This window comes from Lacerta agilis, chromosome 15 (genome assembly GCF_009819535.1).
Source record: "Lacerta agilis isolate rLacAgi1 chromosome 15, rLacAgi1.pri, whole genome shotgun sequence".
Taxonomy (NCBI): domain Eukaryota; kingdom Metazoa; phylum Chordata; class Lepidosauria; order Squamata; family Lacertidae; genus Lacerta; species Lacerta agilis.
In genome coordinates this window covers 18,049,927-18,073,422 of record NC_046326.1, presented here as the reverse complement: position 1 = coordinate 18,073,422, position 23,496 = coordinate 18,049,927, and the positions used below count along the sequence as shown (strand labels likewise).

Sequence of the window (23,496 nt, the reverse complement as noted above, 5' to 3'; positions counted from 1 at the left end):
TGAATTGCTTTCCGTGAGGCATCTTGAAGTAATTTTTAAATAAAAAGATTATGTAGTTCTCTCTCTCTCTCTCTCTCTCTCTCTCTCTCTCTCTCTCTCTCTCTCTGTGTGTGTGTGTGTGTACACAGATAAGATAGATAGATTTATAGATAGACATATACCGGTATATATAACAACAACAGCAGCACATTAATAAATATGTCTATACCTGGTACATTGATAAAAATGAGTTGGCTAGTCCCCAGCTTAGCTTCCCAGATGTCATGTAATATTTGACAAGTTTGTAATTCTGGAGAGAGCAATCCAAAAGGGTGAGGAGATTGAATCAAACCACCCTTCTTTGTGGATTCAACAGCAGAGTGGAAGGTAGGTGTGTGGGATCAGAGCCGTTGGTAGGGGGTGGTGAGGTGGGCCCCCGCCAGAGGCGCAGGCGACGGAGGGGGTGCAAAATCGGCTAAAAATATGTCCATAAATATAAATATTGATTATTGCCTCAGAAGAAATGGTTTTAAATAGAGGGTGAATTGAAGGGGGGAGGCAGAAAGAAGAGCTAATTTGTCCGTGGCTAGGGGGCACAATCTGGACGGTTCTGCCAGGGGCGCAAGATCACCTAGCTATGGCTCTGTGTGGGATACACTTTTTCTTCTTAGGTTCTGGGTTCGTCTACCATTATTATTGCTACTACTGCTGCTGCTACTACTGCTTCTACTGCAATAGTTGCTTTCCTCACAAAAGTGACCCAAAATGACTTACAAAAGTATGATAAACATTAAAACCAATCATAACAAACACAACCACTAAAATACACATTTTTGAGAGAAAGTTTCCCGCCCATTGACTTTGGTTGTGGGAAATAAAGCTCCTTCGCTGACATAGTTTTTCTCATGTTCCAGGAGCTTATCAGGGTCCCCTTCCTATCAGGATCCTGACCCACATGCACACACTTGGGGTGCTTCCTCTTGTGTGTGATGCCGGTGTCTTGATGTCTGAAGGGAACTAGCTGCAGACCTTCCCACAGCCTCCTGAAGGAAGCATCCTATGTTAGATGTCTCACGAGGTTGGACCTTTCCCTCTGCCATTAGATAGTGAGAACCAATCGACTCTATGGCCCCTGAGATGCCCTGGGTAAAAACAATGCCTAGTGAATATTCAGCTGCTCCTTAAAATCTCTTTCTGCAGTGTGCAGGAGCAAAAATATGCAAAATGAACAAGATTATTATGCAAATTAACTTTCATTATGGGATTATAGCGTACTTTAATATGATCCATCAAAAGCTAATGTATTGTATATTTTTTTCTGACTGTGTTTGATTTGTATTGTTTTGTTAAGTATCCTGGAATAAATGTTTATGAATGGCAGTACACAAATGCCTTAAAAATAAAGAAACAAAGAAATTAATTATCTTTCAGTTGTATGGATTTCAGTGAGAGAATTTGAGCACAATCCTATGTATGCCTCCTCAGAAGGACACTTACATTGGTCTTATTCCTAGGTTGTTATTGGAGTGCAGCCGATATTTGGTTGGATTGTCGCCTTATATTACTACCTAGCATTATTGTTCTTAAAAATAATAAATTGATTAATAAGATTCATGTATACAGGTACAGTTGCAAAGCCCTGATAGGTTTTGGTTCCCTTATGCCTACAATTAGTAATGGTCAGACTCTTGGCAATTCCCAATGAAATAAATGGGAATGGAATTTATTTTGATGAGCCTTGTGCAGTTGTGACTTGTCAGAGGACGGTGCCCTGTGTTTTCAGTCAATATAAACCAACAACCAAATAAACCTTCTTTTGTGTGCTTTTGTACCCTTTCTTTAGCAAAACCCAAAATCACCTATGTGGAGAACAAAACTGCTATGGAACTGGAAGACCAGATCACTCTGACCTGTGAAGCTTCTGGGGACCCCATCCCCTCCATCACGTGGAGGACCTCTACACGGAACATCAGTAATGAAGAGAAGGTATTGCTTCACCTTAGGTCCAGTCCTCCTGTACCAGGGCAATAAAATCAGGGGACGTAGATAGCCCAGGAGCTTCCTCTACTCCCTCTCAACTGGCAATATAATGTTGCACACTGGAACCGCTGTTCCTCTAAGCTTGGTTCACATGCAGATAGTAATACTTAATATTTATGCAATGTCCAAAGTACAGTGGTACCTCGGGTTACAGACGCTTCAGGTTACTTCTTCAGCAGACATAAGATAAATTTAAAGCCCATCTTGTGGCATAGAAAGCATGCTCAGGGACAGTGCTCATAATAATATCGAAAGTAACATCGAAACAGTGAACTTTATCCGGAAACGCTGTCCGTTGGAAGATCACATTCACCACTTCGGCTTTGCTGGAATACTACATTTTTTGTGCCATATATAGAGACTATTTACACACATTATATTTTGTCATATTATCAGGATGAACTTCCCTTTGAATGCTTATATTGATCATTGACATCACTAAAGCTCTTTGAGTCCATATTACATTGTTTGGTCTCGTGTTGCTCTGTTTTTTTTATTCTCGTTTGAGTTGCAACACAGGGGTTCCCTTTTTGACTTGCTATTCTGCCAAGGCATGTTCCCAAAATGTTATTCAAATCCCTTGTAGGATAAACGGCTGCTGACAACTAACCTGATTCCACTGTAGTAAGCCAATGGATCTCGCTGTAGCCCGTACCTTTGGGTCCCCCATGTCCAAGTAGCATTGATCAGAATATCTGTCATTGACATGGAGACTCTTGGTGTAATTGTAAGAATCCAAAGGATATGATACATTGCAAAAAACACATGATGGATAGTTGGGGGCTGGGTTCAGCAGTCTTCTGTGATGTGTGCAATACATATATTGGCCTGTTGAGAGGTAGCAGAACAGGGTGACACTAGCCTCATACAGTTTCATTGCCCTTGTTGTATGTTAAGGTAGGATTCATATTTCTGTCAGCTTAGCAAAAACAAAAACCTGCCTTAGTAATTTGCAACCCTGCAATGGCTTCACATAAGAATGGAACTTGCCTGAGCTAAGCCATCAAGAGGGAGCCTGGAGCCAAAGGGTACGTGCTAGGGACCAAGTCTAGAGCCAGGAAATTTCTGAGGCAAGGTCCTAGCACTAATAGGGAGGTTTTATAGCCCTTTCTGTCGACTACAACCAAAAACCAGCCTGGGTGGGTGGAGTCATTCTAGTATCTGGTGACCTTCCACTGTCAGTGGTACACCATGTGGAGGAGCTACATGTTATTGATTCTAGCCCCGGGTAACAGAACCAATTCTCTATCTACTTCTCCTTGCATGGTTGCCCAGAGGCAATTACTTAACCACACACAAAGAAATGATTATTTATTTGCAGACCTAAATAATCAATTCCATTGCTTCCCAGGAGCTTGCTGGACCTGTAGCCTCTTGGGAGGTGCATGTTTTTGTTCCTTTCTGACTGCCAAACATGCAAGGAAAGTTGTACCCATCCTTTTGCTCTTAGATGATGGGCCGGGTATTGGTGCTGCGATTCCAGTGTGCAACAGCCATTACAGCAACTACCAAAAGCAGAAGTTGCTTGGGAGAAATTGGGTGGGTGGGTGAGGGAAGGGGGAGATGCATATATAGCCTAAAAACATTCTGTGGACCCAAATGAGCCTGTTCGTTCTTTTTTCTCTTGATATCCTGCACTTTTACTCTTTCACGCTGCACGTAACTCCAGGCACAAAAGCCCTGGCTGCCTTTGTGCTCGCTTGTTAACTGTCGTCGACCACATACCGAAACCATTTTTTTGTTCTTGATGGCAAAAATAATTAGCAGTTTTGAAATAAAGGTGATGTCTACAGATTTGATGCGGCCAGAAGCTGCACAGGGCTGGCCGCTCATCATAATAGTCCCATGTGAACGGCATGAATAAAGAAAGGGAGAGCATTGCTCACTTCTTATGCGGCTACAAATTCAAGCAGTGCTTGTTAGTTAATTGCATTTAAGGACAAAGAAAAGTGTTGAACCTTTTTCATTCGTTATGATAGTATAGAAAAATAGGGAATTCAGATCCAAACACATACTGTACATAGAGAGCAGAATGGTTTGGAGGCATTGGACTGCTTTGTATGTCATGATAAGCTACAGTTTGTCTTGAGCCATGTTTTCATTGTGAACATGCTTCTCTCCTGCCATGCAAGTTCCTATCTGACTTCTTGGTTTATTTCTGGCTTGCTGTTTCAGGTTTGGTTAAGGCAAACAAATCACAGTCCAGGTTCATATGACACAAGAAGCCATACTATAGATTGTTTGAGCCACATGGGAAGGCATGTTTATTTATTTAGAAAAAAGGGAAAGACCAAATCCAAATCAAGTACAACAGTATATTTTTAACAGCATATTTTAGGATTAAATATGTTTAGAAGTTTGCATATTGAGCTAAAATGCTTATCTAAATATCTGTTTTATGGTAAAATACATATTAAAATATGAATACATCCTTAAATGTGAATTATTATCTGGATTAGTTAAAAAATGGGGAAGTAGATTAATGTGGAAATGAGACAGAATAAACTTATGAATGAACTCATGGAAAACAGACACAAACCAGAAATAGACTGATCCACCCATCTATAGTTCCCTATGTTCAGTTACTAATGGCAGCATTTTCTGTGTTCAAATATAGCATGAGAATTCATTGTAAATCAGCCAAACAATGCACAAAGCTGGGAGAGGTGGCTGAGTTATTTTTCCCTGAGGAATTTGCCCTTCAAGAAGCTCAGAGTAAAACTGCTAAATATTTTTGAAACGTTCACTTCTGCCGTTGAACACTCTATTCTAAGGAACTATAAAGGTTCATCTTCCTTTGGATAGTTTCTAATGGGCAGGGGGAGGAGAAACGTGAAGAATTTAGAGCTGCTGCTGTTGTTGCTGCTGCTACTGCTGCTGCTGTTGCTGCTTTTTCGTCTGGTGCGTGGGCTGGATGCCTTGTTGACGAGTTTTCTTGTTCTTTGTATATCGCCATTACATTCCAGTTAATTTTCAGGCATTTATGCTTTGGTTTTGTCATTAGTTCAAACAAGAGATCTGTGTTATGGGAACAGTCTAAGCAAGTGTGGGGTAAAGCAAAATGACAACAAATGGGCCTCCTAAACCATCAGTGCTCAATATTGTTAGCACACCATAATAAAAGGAGGAATGGAGTTGATTTAGCAGATCCTTCCCCAATTGGGTACCCTCCAGATGTTTGCAATTACAAATTTTATCTTCATTTCTGAGCATTCAGAATGCTGGCTGGAGTTGATGAGAGTTGGAGTCCAACAACATCTGAAGGGCACCAGTTGGGGAAGTCTAGTTTAGTTCAGCAGCCAAAATTGTAATCCAGCAGTGGTACATTTCTGACTAACAGATGACGGTGACTGAACAGTAAGGATGAATTATCACTTCCTTTCCTGGCTCAAGAATTTCCATGAAGCATCTCTCAGGTTCCTGTTGGCCACAGGAAGCTGGGTTAAATGGGTCTTTTGATCTGATCCCACATGGCAGCTTAGTTCTTATCACTGTAACTCAACTGTCCCAGCTAAATACCAATGTATGGTATGCATTTCTATTAACCAGCAGATGGCAGGACATAGTTCCAGCTGTCCAAACCAGTGAAGCCTGGGGTAAGTCCAGTTTTTTCTTGCATGAGAATTAAACTGGACTAGATCCTTGTGAGGTTTACCAGGTTGTCAGACGGATGATCAGGTGTTTGTTATTCAAAACCGTTGATTATGCATTAGGATGCACCTCCTGAGAGTAGGCAATCTGATGAGATGACTTCGTTTTTTTAAATTTTATGTAGAACTTGCTGTGTTTTCAAGAAGCATCATCCTCCATGAAAGTTTCTTGAACAAGCCCCATTGCAAATTAATGGGATTTGTGCAAAAGCATAGAGGTGCCCATTGACTGTGCAAACGGTAGAATCTACTGGTAGTTTCAGTCAAGCCAGGGTGTTATCTAGATACAGGAACAGTGCTGTCTATGGATTAATTTTGCTGCCAGGAATGGTGCCTTGTGTGGTGGTGGGGATCTTCATGTGCAACACCTTGTCTGCTATCAGTTATGCAGCTTCTCTTAGTGAACAGAAGAAATACACACACAAAACCTTAGGGCTGGTTGCTTGCTAACGTTCTTAGGCCCACTGTCCCCAGCAGTCAAAGCTGATAGAGCTTAGTATGCATTGTGCAAAGCCTCCAGCTCGGTGCACAGAGGTTATGTTTGAGTTACACCTGGTTGACAGTTTAAGGCAGTGGAGGTAGCCAAGTAACCATCTCCCCCTGATCCCCACAAAGTAGACTGCTACCCAGTGCTGTTCCCCTCCCATCTACCTTCACTTCATGCACATAAACTTATTTGCCTCTGTTTTGGCAACTTAGGCCGAGGGCCTGGAACTCCTCAAGGAGGTTTGGCCCAGCAGCCTTTAAAAAATAAAAATAAAACGCGTATTTCAACAAGTTGTATACCAATTAGCCACAGTGAGCTCTAAGCAGTGTTGCCCCAGCCTCTTGCCCTAAGTTGTCAGACCAAACCCCTATACTATATATGTGTGATTAATAAAGACAAGGTACACCTTTAGACGCCAGGCAAAAGCATTCCTCTTTAACCAGGCCTTTGACTGATAGACACCCAATGCCCTTTTTAAATGTGTAGTGGAAGGGTGGGCGGTTATTGGGTTGTCTTTGTCCTTGTTTTTATTATGTATTTTTGGTTTTTTATATGTTTTGAACCTCCCTAAGATCTACAGGTATAGGGCAGTATACAAATTTAATAAATAAATAAATAAAATTAAAAACTAAATAGATGGAAAAGAAACATTGATCCCATTTTTACTATTAAAAATGGAGAGCCAGTGTGGTGTAGTGGTTAAGAGCAGTCGACTCGTAATCTGGGGAACCGGGTTTGCGTCTCCTCTCCTCAACATGCAGCTGCTGGGTGACCTTGGGCTAGTCACACTTCTTTGAAGTCTCTCAGCCCCACTCACCTCACAGAGTGTTTGTTGTGGGGGAGGAAGGGAAAGGAGAATGTTAGCCGCTTTGAGACTCCTTAGGGTAGTGATAAACCGGGATATCAAATCCAAACTCCTCTTCTTCTATTAGCTGCCTTGCCAACATACTTGGCAAAGGGTTTATAAAGGTTCTGCTTATGGGAGAATTAGCCGCAACTAAATTCTATGCCTCTGGCTCCTACTTATCATTGTGATAGATTTTACCTTTGTGAGTCTGGTATCATAGTAAAATGAGAACCCATACACTTAGGAGTGGCTAACCTGTGGCCCTCTGGCTGCTCTTAGACTCTTAAGACCCATCAGCCCCAGCCAGCATGGCCAATAGCTAGAGAAATTGGGTTAGAGCCCAATCAGGTTGGTCATCCATGCCATAAAGTCAGGATAGGAATTGGAGTACAGGGGAGAATCTTTTTCTTCTCCAGAAAACCTCCAGTCAGTTTTCCCCACCTGACTGCCTCTTAGCTCATGATTCATAATTCAAGTTTGTCAAGGTTAGTTGTAATACTATATAAATCATTGTCAAGGCAATCAGTCAATCATCCCTTTTGTGCCAAATTCCCTAGCTTCAATTAGTAGTGCCTCCACCAAAATAAATGGCTTGTACATACTTTTGAATATGATCTTCAAAAGGATTGATTTTGTTATAAATGCCTGGAGTTTTGCCCACTTCAATGCAGCTTTAATGATGATAATGACAAATAATAATTAGCATTTATATAGTGTTTTAAATAACTAAAAGTACTTCTTACCTATTATTTTAGTATTCCTTAAAAAAATGCCTTATAAGTTTGGGTAAGTATTATTCTCCCCATGTTGCAGATGGGGTAAACTGAGACTGAGAGTTGACTTAACTAAATCCTTATAGGGAGATTATTGAATTTGGGGTTTATGGATTTGTAGTGCATATGTTTGTTGCAAGGAGGAAATGTCCTTACTCCTTCTGTTTTGGTTCTCCTGGTTGTGTTTGGGAAGAACATCCAGCGGGGCTCAGCACAAGGCCAAAGTTCCTTTAGATTAACATCACCAGTGTCAATGATTTCAGGTTGCTGCTTAGGAGGAGTCAGGGCAATATGGCTAAAGACTTGCTCCTGCATATGATGGGTAACTAGGCTTGTTTGTAATGTAGTCTCACACGTGTACAAGCACTCATATTTGCATGCAAGTCTCTTATGTGAGTAGCTGTCACCTGAAATTGCAGATTGGGTTCCCCCACTGTATTGAATGGGAACGTTTCTACAGAGTGAAGAATCCTCAGGGCAGCTGTAGGATCTCCTACATCTCTATGCCAATTGTGGTGGCTGGAGCTGATGTGAGTTGTTGTCCAGAACATCTGGAGGGCACCAGGTTGGTGAAGGCTCTAAGCACTTCCTGAGTCAGAGCAGAGACAGAAATTGTTGAGGCAGGGTTTGTGTGCATACAGTATGTCGGAAACTGGTCATTGTCAGAGCTGGTGGCACTGACCTTGCTGGGAATGATTTGGGAAACAGGTGTCTCATTGCTCATCTTCACTCCCTGAACATGCCATTTGTGTTTGGTGTCCATTGGCCTTTGTGTATGTTGCTGCCATCCAAACATCCGCAGTGTTCACTGCACCCAAAGTCTTGCATCTTCCTGGTCATGTGATTCTATTACCAGGTGATTATGGACTCCTTTTACTGCAGCAGCTTAAACCAGGAAAATGGGCATAGGTGGAAAATGTCCTTGGGTTTCAGGTAGTAGAGAAATTGACCCAGAGGTTTAAATTGGATTCTACTTTTCTTGTTTTCAATAGATTTCAAATTGTGCTTCTTTTTTCTGATATGAGCATTCTTGCCTCTTTAACAGCATGCATCATAATATGATATAACATAAAAAGAAAATATGCTTGTATGCATGCATGAGAAATCATTTAAAATGTGTTGCTTTAATAGCTGTTCTCTGCTTGTGGACACAGAGTACCGGTAATATGCTTATGCGGTTCCAGGAAAGCATTTCTGTCCATATTTTTGCATTGCAAAGCTGTTGCAGTGGGGCAAGGGTGGGGTGTCACTGGGATTGCTGCCATTGGGGGCTGCTTGCGGCAAAATGTGACAGAGCCAAATGTGCAGATTAAGTTGCCTTGCTGCTGAGCAGAAGCAGAGTCTGCAAATGATAATTTAGCCCTTGATCAATCAAACTTGGGGTTGTTGTTGTTGGTTTAATTCCTGATTTCGAACAAATACCAGGGAATGGAGGTCCCACCTTAATCCCCCTCGCCCTTCATTGTCCCACCCACCTCACCTCCCTTCTTAAATTTGGTTTCGCATGTGCACGGAATGCAGTGTGATGCATACAACGTATTAACTGAAGCGGGGGAAGCAACAACATTTGTAAACATTTATTGCTCTTTTTTTGTGTGTGTTGTGTTTTATCTATCTGTTCTCTCCAGGCTTCATGGACCCGGCCCGAGAAACAAGAGGTATAAGATTACCAGACAAATAGCCAATCTTCTCTAGCTTTGTGTATTTATGTGTATAAATATGTATATAAATGTTGTGGATTAACACATATCTTGTAGCAGTAAGCAACCCAACTAAATCTAGTATTAATAATGTAACTGCATTGGTGTTGATTATCTATATATCTACTATCATAAGTTCAAGCTATCTGCTGGTAGCTCTAGAAACCTCTTTCTGTCCTACTGCATCTTTGGATGAGCAAGCACAGTGTCTTTGGAATGGGACAGACATCACCAAGGACCTCTACCTTGGGGCTTTGGTGAGATTAAAGTGGACCTGTGATGTTCAATAACAATGAACAATATTCTCCATTTTGGACCTAGAAGGCTGAAAGCTCTTTTAGGCACAAATTCCCAAAGCAAAGTTCTTAAAAGCATTGTTCATCCATGACATCCATGGGCTCATGGAGTAAGGTGAGGATGAATTAGTAATTCCCCTCATCTCAGGATTTGTGCTCACAGCCCACTTAGCCCAGCTCAAATTCACTTGTTTGCTCATTCTCCTTCAGTTAGGCACGTTCTGCTCTACTTTAAAATGTTTGCATCACATTCCATCTGAGAAGCAGTGCAGTTACCTATCTCAAAGTCTATGTGTTCTCCAGAAGATGGTCCTATAGACTACATTTAGAGATGGGTAATTGGCTGACCTAGGTGTCAGACTGGAGCTCCAATCTGTACTGTATGGATCACCAACTTCAGCCACAGTGCAACAGAGAGGGATTAATCGTGTGCATTCATCCCACATCCATCAAGTTTGGACTTCATGCTCAATTTTGTGATTGGGAAATTGGGAGCAAGAAGGGAAGGGGATAATTTAAATCGTAACCCTACTTTAGCAAATATGATTTTGACCAACAGCTTCCATTAAACTGGGATTGTGTACTGAGCAAATGAAATGTGTATTGCATAAATTGGATGGGGTAGACTTCTTGAAATGCGTCAGAACCGCGTACTAGTAAACATGACCCGGCTTATAGCAAAATCAGTCTGAGAAGTCTGGTGCAAGAAACTGGGGGTTCTGCTGTGGTTCTCATAATTTCTTTAGCTGCTGCTTAGAGTTCCAAACTCTTAAGAGCTGGATATCCGAGCTGAATCATCCTCTCCCATTTCTTCATTATGTATGCATGTATGGCAGCAGATGAAAAGGGTTACTCTTACTCTGATGGGAACTTTGTAGGATGAGCTTCTGTCATTTCTTGGTCATTTCTGTGATCTGCTTCTGAACCCAGGCAGAAGGTAGATCTTCCTTTGCTGCTAGACCAATTTCTAGATGAACCACCTTCACTTGCCAGGTGCTGGGTCTGTTGAAAAGAATACTGAATTAGGTGGAATCTCAGCCTGATAATTACCTCTTTTAAGTAAGAGTACATTAGGATGATCACAGATCGTCAGGGGCTTGAGCTAGGTGTGATGCTGGAAATGCATGAGGGCATATTCAGTGTCTTTCTGTTTTGCCAGATGAAGTTTTAGGGGAGCCTGATGTGAATTTGAGCTGAACAGAGAGACTTTAACCATTTCCCCAGTGCATGGTTAGCCATAGACTGATGGTTAGCCATAGGAAGAAGAAATTTGCATGATGGCAAAGCACCATAGCCCCATGCAGTGACTTCCTTTTGGAAAATAAGATGCATTCATGCCCAGTTTGGCCATAATCCTTAAACCTTACGAGAAAGTCTAGACAGTTTTGCTTTTATAAAATGTGAAACATGTTGGTGGATTGCAGGGTTCCTAGTAAACATAAAAAGATAGTAAGAACTCAAGTCAGCCCACCATCTTTCTAAATCCATTTGTATATAATTTAATATCCTCCATGCTGCATGTGCTGTTTTACTACTGAGAGGTGGTGCCTGTAAACTCCAGTTCTCCAAGAATGTATTCACTTGCTTATTCCACAAGGTGAATCCAGCTTGTTTTTCCTCAGAGTATTTTGTGGGGGGAAATTGAGCTGGTAAAACTTCCATCATGTATTTGTATTGGGGGGGTGCTATTGCTTGTAACATTTAAAGTCCTTTAGACCCATACTTACTAGCATAATTCTATCTATCTGTTAGGATATAATATTTATCTGTTTGTCAAAGGAACTGAAGGCACAGAAAAATCACTTTTTGGCGAGAGAGATGAATACCTTGAAAATGGATTCCTTTCCCCAACCCAAGACCTGTTTTGTGTTTTGGAGGATTTGGATCCAATCCAGAATTTGTTTTCAAGGGAAGGGAGGCAGTGTGTCAGAAGCAAAGAGGGTGGCAATTGGGAGTGGGTAAAACACTGAAGTGAGGGAGGAGGGGTCTGCAAAATGCAATAATTTCTTCTTCGCCATGTATGCATATGGAAAACTGTTGTCAAATGAAGAATTCCAGTACATGTGCATTGGACAGAAATGTGCAGATTTTCTATATATAAGTGATAAATTGTCATGTGTGAATTAATCCTGTTAGATCTGCCCCTCCTAGACAATAATACGCTTTGTTAACCAAAGTGGTTCTTTGATGTGACACCTTTAGCAATGTTGGCTGATTTTCATGGGATGCAAAGTTGTTCACTGCTGCAAGGGCATAGGAACATATACCCAAATAGGACTTCCTGGATCATCTTCCTTGTGCATCTGTTGCCATGACAACTGATGATAAAACTGGGCATTCAGTTGAGTGTGTGTTCCCTTTGTAGCTGGCTGGAGCCTAATCAGGCCACAAGTGCCACTTTTGATGTGCATATTATGGAATGTTGATTCGGCTGCAGATGAAAGAACAGGGACCAGCTGACAGCCTCTTGGTGCATTTTCACCCTGAATGGAGTATATTAATAATCTCACTGCCCCAATTTGGAAGAATCACTTTTTCATTGATAGGCAGCTTTCTAGTAGACACCACCTTTGTTTTCCTTTTGTAGAAACATCTTGCTATTTCTTTGTTAATCTACAGGAATTTTTCTCTTGGGAGTATTTGGTTAGGTGGAGGTGTTTTTTGGGTGTGGGTTGTGTGCTTGTTTTATTTCTTTTTGTGCATTTGCATTATGGGGAATGGGTGGGGAGGGATGGGGGAAATCCCTCTCTTCACCAGCTACAATGCAATAGCCGCCTTTCCCACATTGGGGGGGCGGGGGAAGCAACTGCATGAAAACAGTTTTGAGGACAAATAAATACTATCAGTTGCCATTATCTATGATATTTATATTTAGCCTCCACGTTCGGGGCACTCTACCTCTGTGAACTGATTGCAAGGTCAAACCACAGTCTTCACCTGTTTCTTCCATGTCCTCCCCAGGGACCTCTAGCAGGCTGATACCAGAAACAAGATTCTAGCCTAGAGAATTGGATCCAGGAAGGAGCTCCTTCAAAATGGCATCAGCCTCACCACTGGAATTTCAAATTTCAAAACCTGTCTGGAGCTGCAGTTAAGCCACGCTCAGCTGCAGCATCCAGGACAGTATGAAAGTCTGGAAGCCAGATACTACGTTGCTGGCTGCATAGCACAAAGTCCAGTCCAATTGCTCTCCAAAATGACCTCATTCCCCTGCATTGCTAATATTTTTGTCATTGCTAAGACTGAACCAAAGCATTGTGACATTTGTAGGGTTGTCTGAAAGCCAGGTTTACAGCTATTTTTCTTGGTGGAGCGTGAGTCTGTTGGTTGCAGCTATGATGAGTGCTGCCATTTTCCGGACATTGCCTGGGCAACAGGAGCATTTCCCTTTCTTCCTGCACTCTCCTTCAGCTCAGTCCTGGAAAGACAAGATAATGGTATCCATCCTGCCTGTGAACACCTGTTGAAGAAATTAATTAGAAATTAAATTGGACCAGGATGTCAGCACAGTGGGTCTATTTTGCTCCTACCTTCATATGGCAGGAGTGCAACTTTGCACCCTGAAAACAAAGCAATGTTGTTAAGCAGGTTTTTGTTGGCCCAGTTCAACTTCATAGGTCAGACAGCAAGGAAAGAATCATGACCTCCGGAAAGCAGAATGCAAGTGGCAGCCTCTTGGTGTCTCAGCCAGAAGTGAGGAACACGTGGTCCTCAAGATGTTTGAGGGCTACATCTTCCATCAGCCCAAGCCAGAATGACCAGTGGTCAAGGATGATGTGAGATGGAGTCCATCAACTTTTGGAGGGCCACTGCTTCCCCCATTCCAGGTCTGAATGATGGACATAGGGTAAATGATGCCCAGCAAAGCCCAGCCTGATTTCCAAGCATTTCCTGCTCTCTGAATGCACCTTCATCTGCTCATATCTTCCATAGCTTCTGAACTCTTCTCTCCTTTTCCTGCCAGACCCTGGATGGGCGCATTGTGGTGCGCAGCCATGCGCGGGTATCTTCTCTGACGCTGAAAGACATTCAATACACGGATGCTGGGGAGTACATCTGCATAGCCAGCAACACCATAGGGCAAGATTCCCAAGCCATGCACCTGGAAGTCCAGTGTAAGTGGGCACATTTCACCATCACTTCCACTCCCGTTGTACAGGTTCTGCCTTTTTCTACTGCCCTCTCTTCTCCTCAGGGGTCCAAACCCACAGAATGTTTATGTGTGGAGGGAAGGAGGGAAGAATTTTATTGAATGTAGTGGTGGGCATGGCTTTCTGGGTGTAACAAGCAGGGGTCATAATGATGGGAGGGGCACCGTGGTGGAGTGAGAAGTTACTGTAGCTGTGTGAGAACTTTGCATTCAGATGCAGTATAGCTCTGAATAACACTACTGGTGACAAACTGTAAAGGGGGGCTGTTGCCTTCATTAACTCCTCTGAGTTTTAAGAAGCTTCTAGCTGGCTACCATTGCCATAGCTGTCAACTTTTCCCTTTTCTTGCGAGGAATCCTATTCGGAATAAGAATTGTAAACTGGTTATCTTAGAATTGTAAACTGGCTAGAATTGTAAACTGGTTATCTTTCCATGGTGTTGCGCAGAAGTGCTATTAGCACTTAGGAAGGTATGAGAAGGAAATGTTGCAGCACATCTAGAGAGGGGTTCTTTACTCTCTCTTGCTAATGACTTTTCCAAATACTGCTTTCTCCTTGTTTCAGATGCCCCGAAGCTACAGGGCCCTGTTGCCGTTTACACTTGGGAAGGCAACCAGGTGAACATCACCTGTGAGGTGTTTGCATACCCAAGTGCTGTCATTTCCTGGTTCCGGGATGGGCAGCTGCTGCCAAGCTCCAACTATAGCAACATTAGGATCTACAACACTCCAACTGCCAGTTACCTTGAGGTGAGACATACAGTTCCCTGCTGAGAAGGAACCTGGGGCACATACATATTCATGGGGATGTAGAATCTCCTCTTCATCACAGAGGGTGGGTGTTTGGTTTGACCACACCTGTTTCTCCTTAAGGGTGAAATGAGTTGAGCATACAGCCAGTGGGTTGGGGCCTGTGGATGCAGCTCCTATCCCATCCAGCATGGCCAGTGGTCAGGTTATTTCTTACACACTTTTTAATCTACTGTATTTTCCAAATTTCATTATACTTGTCCATGCAAAGTCTACGTCTATAAGCAATCCACTCATAAATGGCGAGTGTAGTCAGGTCTTCAATCCTGGTTTTCAAGCCATACATTTATCTTTCCAATGCAGCAATATCAGTCTTTTGGCAACACATAGTAAGGGCACAGTGAATTGATTTATGTCGCCCTGTTGTCAAATTCCATATAATAGCTTCCCCCTGCACATATTTATATAATCCACTACTTTCTCCCAAAACTTAGTAAGTTTTGAAACCATGTGCTTATTACATCTCCAACAAAATGCTGTCTTGGTCCTTTTCTGTGCAAACATAGTGGAGTCCAATAAATTCTAAATATTATTTTCCATTGTATGTCATAATTTAAGGTCCATTGACACCTTTGTTATAGAGGTTATAACCCTCTCCCATTGTCTCGACAATACAGGACCCTCCAATTCTATATTCTCTTCAATTCTTAACATCTGCATATCAAACTGATTTATTGATAAATATATATATAAAGTCATCACATTTTTTGTTTTAAAAGATTTAACCAATTGTTCTAGTACCTGAAAATTATCAAAAAATGAATCAGAAAATTAATACCAATTGTTGGCTTCCAGTATTTAATGCTTGACACTAAGTAAGCATGATGATATAGCTCTGGATTCTGAATACCAAATCCTCCCTCATTAATTTGTAATTGTAATTTGTAATAGTCGTCTTTTTTTCTTGGAAATAAAAAACTCCAAATTCTTTATTCTTTTCGAGTAGGGAAGGTGCTCTAACCCTCCTGATCAATTTCCCCTTTGCAGGTGACACCAGACTCAGAAAATGATTTTGGAAACTACAACTGCACAGCAGTCAACCGGATTGGTCAGGAGTCCTCAGAGTTCATCCTTGTACAAGCAGGTGAGTCATGCAGGTGCCCCTCAGAGGTACACTATGAGATCTAGAAACTTTCCTCTCCTCCATTTTTTCTGAATGAAACTGCTGCCTTATAAGCTTGCTCCGTGGTTTCCTATTGACCACACACAAATTTCTTGGTAGAGCACCCAGAACTCTCAAAGATGCTATCCTGAACAGTTTGAAAGACCTTAGCCCCTAAGCTATGGCTACTACAGTGATTCCCATGTAGAGTTTCTTCTAGGACTGTACAAAACTTTTGGAGGTTCATCCCAAACTTTGGGATAAGAGGTGTCAGAGATGAGTAAGGCGCAAAACAGTGTTCAAGGGGTGAAAGTTGCTACTATTTTCTTTTCCCAATAATGCTCAGTTCAAACAGGCATTTTGAGTGGGGGGGGGGGGTCACCACCACAGAAAATATACTGTGCATATACTGCAAAGTTTTTTATGTGTGCACGTTTGCCCTGAGCCTGCCCTATCTGGCCTCATTAGTTTGTTCTGCCTTCCTCCCTGTCTCAGATACACCATCTGCACCTTCTATTGAGAGAGTGGAACCCTATTCAAGCACAGCCCAAGTGGAATTTGATGAACCTGAGGCTACTGGCGGAGTTCCCATCCTCCGGTACAAGGCAGAGTGGCGAGCGCGGGGAGAGGAAGACTGGCACTCCAGGATGTATGATGCTAAGGAAGGTAGGGTGTTGAGTACTGCCAACCAGCAGAGACTGATGTCCTTGTGATATATGGTTTATTTACACATATGTACAACCTGAGTTTAGATGGAGAGCATTCACATTCCAAGAGGGTCTCTTGCTTCTCCCATGGATGCAGCAGGCTTGGGTTTAAGAACAGAAAACATCAGCCATGTTCTCTTTCTCTTTTTTTTACAGCCTGTTCCAGTCAGCCCACATAGTGTTCTTCACCTTCCTTCTTCCTTATCACTGCTAACCTGGTGAAACTAGTCTCTTCCGGCCTACAGCATCCAAACTAAAATTCTAAACCCATTTTTTGTCTCTGCCCACTAACACACAGCTGGAGGAGGGGCACAGTCTTCGCCCTCCTGGTGTTTTTCTTTGATTGGGTCATCACTGGTCTTTGTCCCCCTAACAACCCACATTCAGCTTGCAGTCACCAGGCTGGCCTGACTTGTTAACACAATCCAGGGGTTCAGTGTTTGTCAGTCTAACTCGCAAACATTGATTAAGTCCAACTTTTATTTGACCCAGGAATTTAGGGTGTCTTGCACCCCACAAACTCATAGCAATACATTTGCTTGACCCATATTTTAATTGACTTGTGCACAGATTAATTTCCCCATGCCCAAGAACTTTTAAAGCTGTTCTGCAGCTGTGCCATAGGTTTCTTGCAAAAATCTTATCTTAACTGATGCGTGAAAATTCTGAAGGGAGATTTGGCCCACTTGAAAAACTGATTTTGCAAGGGCTCGTGAATAAGGTTTTTTTTGTTGTTGTTGTTTGCAGGCAGAGGTAGCCTTCTTTCACCTCCTCCCTTTCTTTCCATGCCCCCTCCCTCAAACTGGTCAGTTTTTCATTAGGAGTTTTTCCACTGTTGAACTGCATGCTTCTGGTTATTGCCTGACTGCAACCCAGGATTTCCCCCTCATTTTCCAAATGACCCTGTTATGCAAAAAACCAAAAACCACTCATACTTCTGTTCTGATTGTACCATATGTCATAATTGCAAAAAAAAACCCACCCCTGTCTGCTAAATATAAAAGGTGTCTGCATAGAAGGGAGGGGGACAAAGAAGGACCAATGAGTCCAGAAGCACAGAGTATCCTTAGCAACCCCTCTTAACAACAGGGAAGGAGGAGAGAGCATTGAGTCCCAAAAGCCTAGAGTGTCCTGCTGCTCTGAGTCCTGATAAGCACAGTGGGCAGAGCAAGGTGGATAAACTCAGAAAAATCTGGCTTAAGTGCAACCCAAAAGTGGACAAATAAACATGGGGTTTTGGGAAAGAGTTCCAGAGCAAAAATAGGAAGAGCACAGTGGACCCACTGAACATGAAAGTCAGGATTTTGCCATCAAGTGTGGCCCTTTGTCTATTGACTAACCATGAAGAAACTGTTAGTTTTGGGAGCATGACATGAAGAAATAGCAGGGCCACAAGAGGATCTATCTTTGATAGAGTACTGTAGAATTACATCTCTGTGTGTTTTTGTATAGAGGAGCTTAACATCAGGTAACAACTCTTGAGTTTTCCAACTTCTTTTAATGACTTTATTAAGAAGCCCTATTTAGGGGTGAAAAATTAGCAACCTTTCCATGGGTGATCAGAGAGATCTTTGTTAGTCTAAAGCTTGCATGTTAATTGTATCATCAAGCAAGCAATGGATGCCCTGCTTTGTTGAGGTGAGGATGGCAGGTCCCCTCTCCGTCCACCATTCCTCCCATGCTCTTCTCTCTCCAGGTCCTACACACCCAAGGAAATAGTGTTGTTGATTGTGAAATGAACCGTTTTCTGTTATAGATTAAAACATTCCTCCGCTTGTTTCCTCTCTTTTCTGGAATAGCCAACATGGAGGGTGTGTTCACTGTGATGGGCTTGAAGCCAGAAACAAGATATGCCATCCGACTGACTGCCATCAATGGCAAAGGTGCAGGCGAAATCAGTTCTCCCTCCGAGTTCAAGACACAGCCAGTTCGTAAGTAACCCCCTGCTTTTCTGTTCTTCCTTGCTTTTTGCAAACGTCCTTCATTTTCTTTCCCTGCCTCTTTGCAGCCTCCCTTCCATGCATGGATGGCTCCTGTTCCTCTTGCAGGTCTTATTCTGATCTTTCCCAAAACATCAGTCCAGATTTCTCTGATTTCACCAGGTTGTAACATCGACCCACTTCTGTTATTTTCTGTCTTCCAACGGTCTTTTCTGTTTTTGTTCTTCCTCCCACCAAGCTGCGCTCCCAGCGACTGGTTATGGAAATAAGGGGTTTGATTGTTTAGGGGGGTAGTGTGGCTTTTCTTTTTTAACTAGCCCTCCTTTATTGTAGCTTGGCACATGTCATAACTATCTTGTGGGTAAGGGACAGAGAAATGATCCAGCTTTTTTCTGGCACAGCTGGTGGAAGGGTGGAGAAAGGGTAGAAGGGTGATTTTTTTTTTTATCTGAACTTCCTCTGTTATGAAACATTGGTTGAGTTTTGAGCCAAACTGACAATCCTTTTACTTGGCCTGGGCCAACAAGTTGTCATCATCACCCACTCACACATGCTTCAATCCATTTCAGTGGACAAACAAATGCCCCAATGGGAAGCCAGCAAACAGGGCTAGAAGGATAGCGGTGGCCTGCTTCTGTTGCCCATTGGCAACTGCTACTGAGAGGCACACTGTCTCCAACTCTGGTGTTAGCATCATGGCTAGTAACCATTAAAAGACTTATCAACTTTCTTGGATTTGTCTTAATTTCATTTTGAAGCCAACCAATAGAGCAGGCATCACTGCTGCTTGTAGCAGCATGATCTGTAAATTAATCCTGTGCTCTATGAACAACTATATCTTTTGGCCTGTCTTGACTCTTATTATATACTCTGCCTCATTGAATTGTCAGAGACAGAGAAATATTGTTGGAGCACACCTTAAAACTTCCATCTAACTGGGAGAAGAGTTAAGCTCAAGAATCAGGATGCCACAGAGCTGTGTGCATGCTTGTGAGCATGCAGGTTCTGCTGTGGCTCCTACTTTACAATTCCACATCATTTGTGCACCATATGCTTTGCGGGATGTGGGCAGGATTCAGAGTGAACAAGCGAGAGCTAACTGCAAGTTATTGCTGTGGATTTTGCCTCTCCTCTGAGTGAGGATGGACCTGTACGTCTGTCATACAGTACTGAGTTGTCACGTTTTCCAGTTCCTTCCTTCTTTGGAGGGGCAAGTGGAGGAAGCTGAGCTGTTTTCAGACTTGTAATAAAAATTAAATGTAACAAAATGGGCTTTATATATACGTGGTTGCCCCAGATCTAAGCCCTTTTCCACTCCCAGTTTCACTCAAGCCTCTACGTAGCCAGCTTGCTCATGTTTGGATGGGCTTCCTTATAACCCTTTCCCAATTTTCTCCAACCAATGTTCTTCGTGTGTGCCTGGAAATGATCAGCAACAAACCCACACCTCCTTTCCTATGACTGTTCAGCTCAGTGCTCCTCCTGTTATGTCCAGGGCCTTGCAGCAAAGACCAGAGGTTACAGCGACTCTCCCACTCCGCCAGTTCCTTGGAAGCTAGTTGTGTTCCTTGTCCCCACAAACTATCCAGTGCACAGATAAATGAACACGATTACCCTCCTGTGCTTCTGTAGCTGCCCAGTTTTTACTGTTCTCTGGTAATCTTAACCTGCCTACCTGGAAAATGTGACCCTAATGCAAGGAACGTTCACTTGTTTTAAATTTCCAGTGCCTTGTTCTATCACCTCCTTTATTTTCATCTCTGTTACATCTTTTCTTCTTTTGGGGTCTGTGTCTGTCTTTTCTTTTCATCTGTGTTCCAACCATGGGGAAACCGCAGGCACTCCACCGCCACGTAAGTGCTTCTGAATTCCTTCTCCTGGAGTGCTCTAACATTGGATGTAGATATAGCCCTTTTTAACTTAGCATTTCTCTCTTCTTTTCTTTTCTAGTTTATTTTAACCTTCCTTCTTGTGCTTAGAAACAAAGTAGCTGATAAAACTCTTGCATCTCCTAATAACACTGATGCTAGAGTAGCTGTTGTATTTTTCCAGTTAACACTGCCGTTTGTAGAAGTTGGTCAAGAGGTTGATACCTCCTTTCCCATCTCCAAAGCATGCAGTGTTGTTTGTATCTGCATGTATGCCTATTTCACTTGAGATGTTGTTGTTTCACACACACACACACACACACACACACACACCTGGGGTAGGCAATGTTGAAGTTTCCAGGCTGTCTCCAATGGTTTGCTTGCTTTGATACCAGGTGACAAACTCACTTGTAGGAGGTCAATATTCCAAAAGAAAAAGCTTTTTAAAAAATCCTTAGCATACACAGTACAGTTAGGGGGTGAGGGATCTTGCACTTTACCAGCCTCTCTTTTATAATTAAAGGGGCTTTAGAGTCCAGAAGAAGGAGAAAGAACAGCAGAAGTAGCTCATGAGTAAACAGGGAAGGTGGGCAGAGCCAGACTCTCCTTAATTTTTCCTTTCATGTTAGTTTAAATTTGTGGATAAATGTTGGAAATGAAAATTGGAAAAGAACAAACAGCCGTGGCTTGGACTCTGATGAGTCCAAAATATCTAGAGGGCACCAAGTTGCGTCAAGCTGCCCTAAAATGAAATTGTACTGTTGCTTTCACTCCACTGTTAGGTTTAGTGCCAAAAGAATTCACCCTCCGCCCCTTCAAAATCCGAAGAAACATGGACACCCATACATTGGGGTCAGTTCACTTTCCCAAACGGACCAGCCAGATGCTTACAAATCGGGCAACGTCCTTTTTCCATTGTGTGTTCAGTACAATGCCCTTATACAGGTGAAACTCGAAAAATTAGAATATCGTGGAAAAGTCCATTTTTGTAAGCAATTGTTTTCATTAGCTACTGGAGTCTAATATATGAGATAGACTCATGACATGCAAAGTGAGATATGTCAAGCCTTTGTTTGTCATAATCGTGATGATTATGGCGTACAGCTGATGAAAACCCCAAAGTTGAAATTGTTAATTTGGGGTTCTCATCAGCTGTACGCCATAATCATCACAATAATAACAAATAAAGGCTTGACATATCTTGCTTTGCATGTCATGAGTCTATCTCATATATTAGTTTCACCTTTTAAATTGAATTACTGAAAGAAATGAACCTTTCCATGATATTCTAATTTTTCGTGTTTCACCTGTATATATGGAAGTTCCATTTAGCTTTCATGGATAAATAGCCACATATTGTACCTCTGGTGGTGGCCAATCTTACGTGGCTGGTTTATGGACATCCAATTCATGTGGGGTTCAAACTGTATCCCTCCCAAGGGTGATCAGATAAATAACTGAGAATTAAAGGGGGGAGTGTTAAAGGCGCTTTGCTCTCAGGCTGGTGGTGAGCAATAAAGTTGCTGTCCAGTGCAGCCATGTCTGAAAATAATGGATCGATAGCAACTCCCTTGCAGCTGACTGAGCATTGCGAAGAAGTTACAGCCAATAATTGGAAGTCAGCATTTGCACAAGAGCTGGGACTGGAGGGCAGTATTTCATGGAGGCTCCGGGGCATTTGTGCAAGTTGTGATGTCAAGGGGTGCGGTTGTGAGAAAATGAGAGTGTTTTGTGGCTGGCTCACAGAATCACAAGGCTGCAATTGCAACCATTTTGGCTTCAATATTAATTACACACACACACACACACACACACACACCTACCTGGGCTTAAAAGGGGAGGGGGGAAGCTTGCTGTCAAAACAATTCCAGATGGAAACTGTGAAGCAGTCTGCTTCATTACAGAGCTGCTGATTGCGGTTGAGAAAGAGCATAAGGAATGGTGGAGAGATGATGGCGCGGACATTTCTTTACTAAATTGTGATTGAGCTGATAACCTTTTGAATTTAATTGCAGGAATGTTGTTTCTTAAATGTTATTAAGATAGAGTGAGAAAGAAAATACGTTCTGTCACTGCAAGGGCCCCAGATAGCAACACACTATATCAGTGTGAATAATGAACTGTTCTACTCCATGACTGGGGAACTCTTTTGTCTGCTTGGACCATACCCATAGAAGTTGTGTCTCACAGGCCAGATTTGACAGGAGGAGGGTCTGCTCCATCTGCCAAAATCACTTGCGCTTTGCAAGTCTCCACACACTTTTAAGCCTGTGAGATTGGGAGCTTAAAGGGAGAGGGAGGAGTTTGCAAAAGGCTTTGAGTTTCCTCCTTCCCTCTTTAAGTCCCCTATCTTGGAGGCTCAAATGGGGAGTGGAGAGGATGCTCACAAAGTCTTTTACAAGTCTATCTGCGCTTCCCTCTTAAGCCTTCAGGATTGGAGACTTAAAGGGGGAGGGGTACACTTGCAAAAGACAGACCTTTATTCCCATTTGAGCATCCAGAGGCTCAAAAAGGGGTGCAGGAGCTATCTTAAATCCCTTGCAAAAGCCTTTTTGAAGTAGCACACATGCACAAGCTGCTTCAAAGGGTGCTTCTGCACAGGGCTTTAATCTCTGTTTGGCTGATGAATGGCGATTAAATCATTCTGCCTGGGAACTGGATCACACAACCAATTAAACCCTGTCCTACGCATCAGCTGACGTAATCAGTAACTTCAGTTGATGGGCAGGTGGGTGGGGTTTGTAGGAAATAGCCTCGTGGGCGAATATGGTGGTCTAATATTGGCCTGTGAAGCAGAAGTTACCCATGCCCACTCCTTCAAAAATTAAATGGGGGTGGGTGGGACTTGTGGTTGGTTTAGGAGCACCTTGAGTTGCACTCCTTTTGCATATATTAACACTCCTTACACCCACCCTGTGAAGTAGACTGACATTGCCATTGCATACTACCTGCAGGCAGTGAGCATTTGCCAATGACAACTTTGCTGAGTCATATGAGCCTTGCATCAGGAGCCTTCCAACTCAGTCTCGTAACCACTCTGCTCACCCATTTCTCCCCTGTCGGGAAGTCCAGCTGTAACAAAAACCCACACAAGAGTTTCTCACAGTTCTTGCTCTTCAGCTTACCTGGTGCTCTTCTGTTTCTCAG

At 42.6% G+C, this 23,496-nt stretch overlaps 1 protein-coding gene across 9 annotated transcripts in view; it reads left to right on the top strand.

Annotated features, from left to right (window-relative positions):
* Window positions 1-23,496, top strand: part of NCAM1 (neural cell adhesion molecule 1) — a 212,524-nt gene that overhangs the window by 146,441 nt on the left and 42,587 nt on the right. For 3 of the 9 annotated variants that reach the window (XM_033171454.1, XM_033171456.1, XM_033171460.1), the window contains exons 8-15: window positions 1,823-1,965; window positions 9,405-9,434; window positions 13,737-13,887; window positions 14,488-14,672; window positions 15,720-15,816; window positions 16,330-16,500; window positions 18,341-18,472; window positions 20,320-20,334. In XM_033171454.1, coding sequence (XP_033027345.1) covers window positions 1,823-1,965; window positions 9,405-9,434; window positions 13,737-13,887; window positions 14,488-14,672; window positions 15,720-15,816; window positions 16,330-16,500; window positions 18,341-18,472; window positions 20,320-20,334 — 924 coding nt within the window. The remainder of the gene's footprint in view (window positions 1-1,822; window positions 1,966-9,404; window positions 9,435-13,736; window positions 13,888-14,487; window positions 14,673-15,719; window positions 15,817-16,329; window positions 16,501-18,340; window positions 18,473-20,319; window positions 20,335-23,496) is intronic. The other 6 variants (XM_033171458.1, XM_033171457.1, XM_033171462.1 and 3 more) reach the window with 3 other exon arrangements.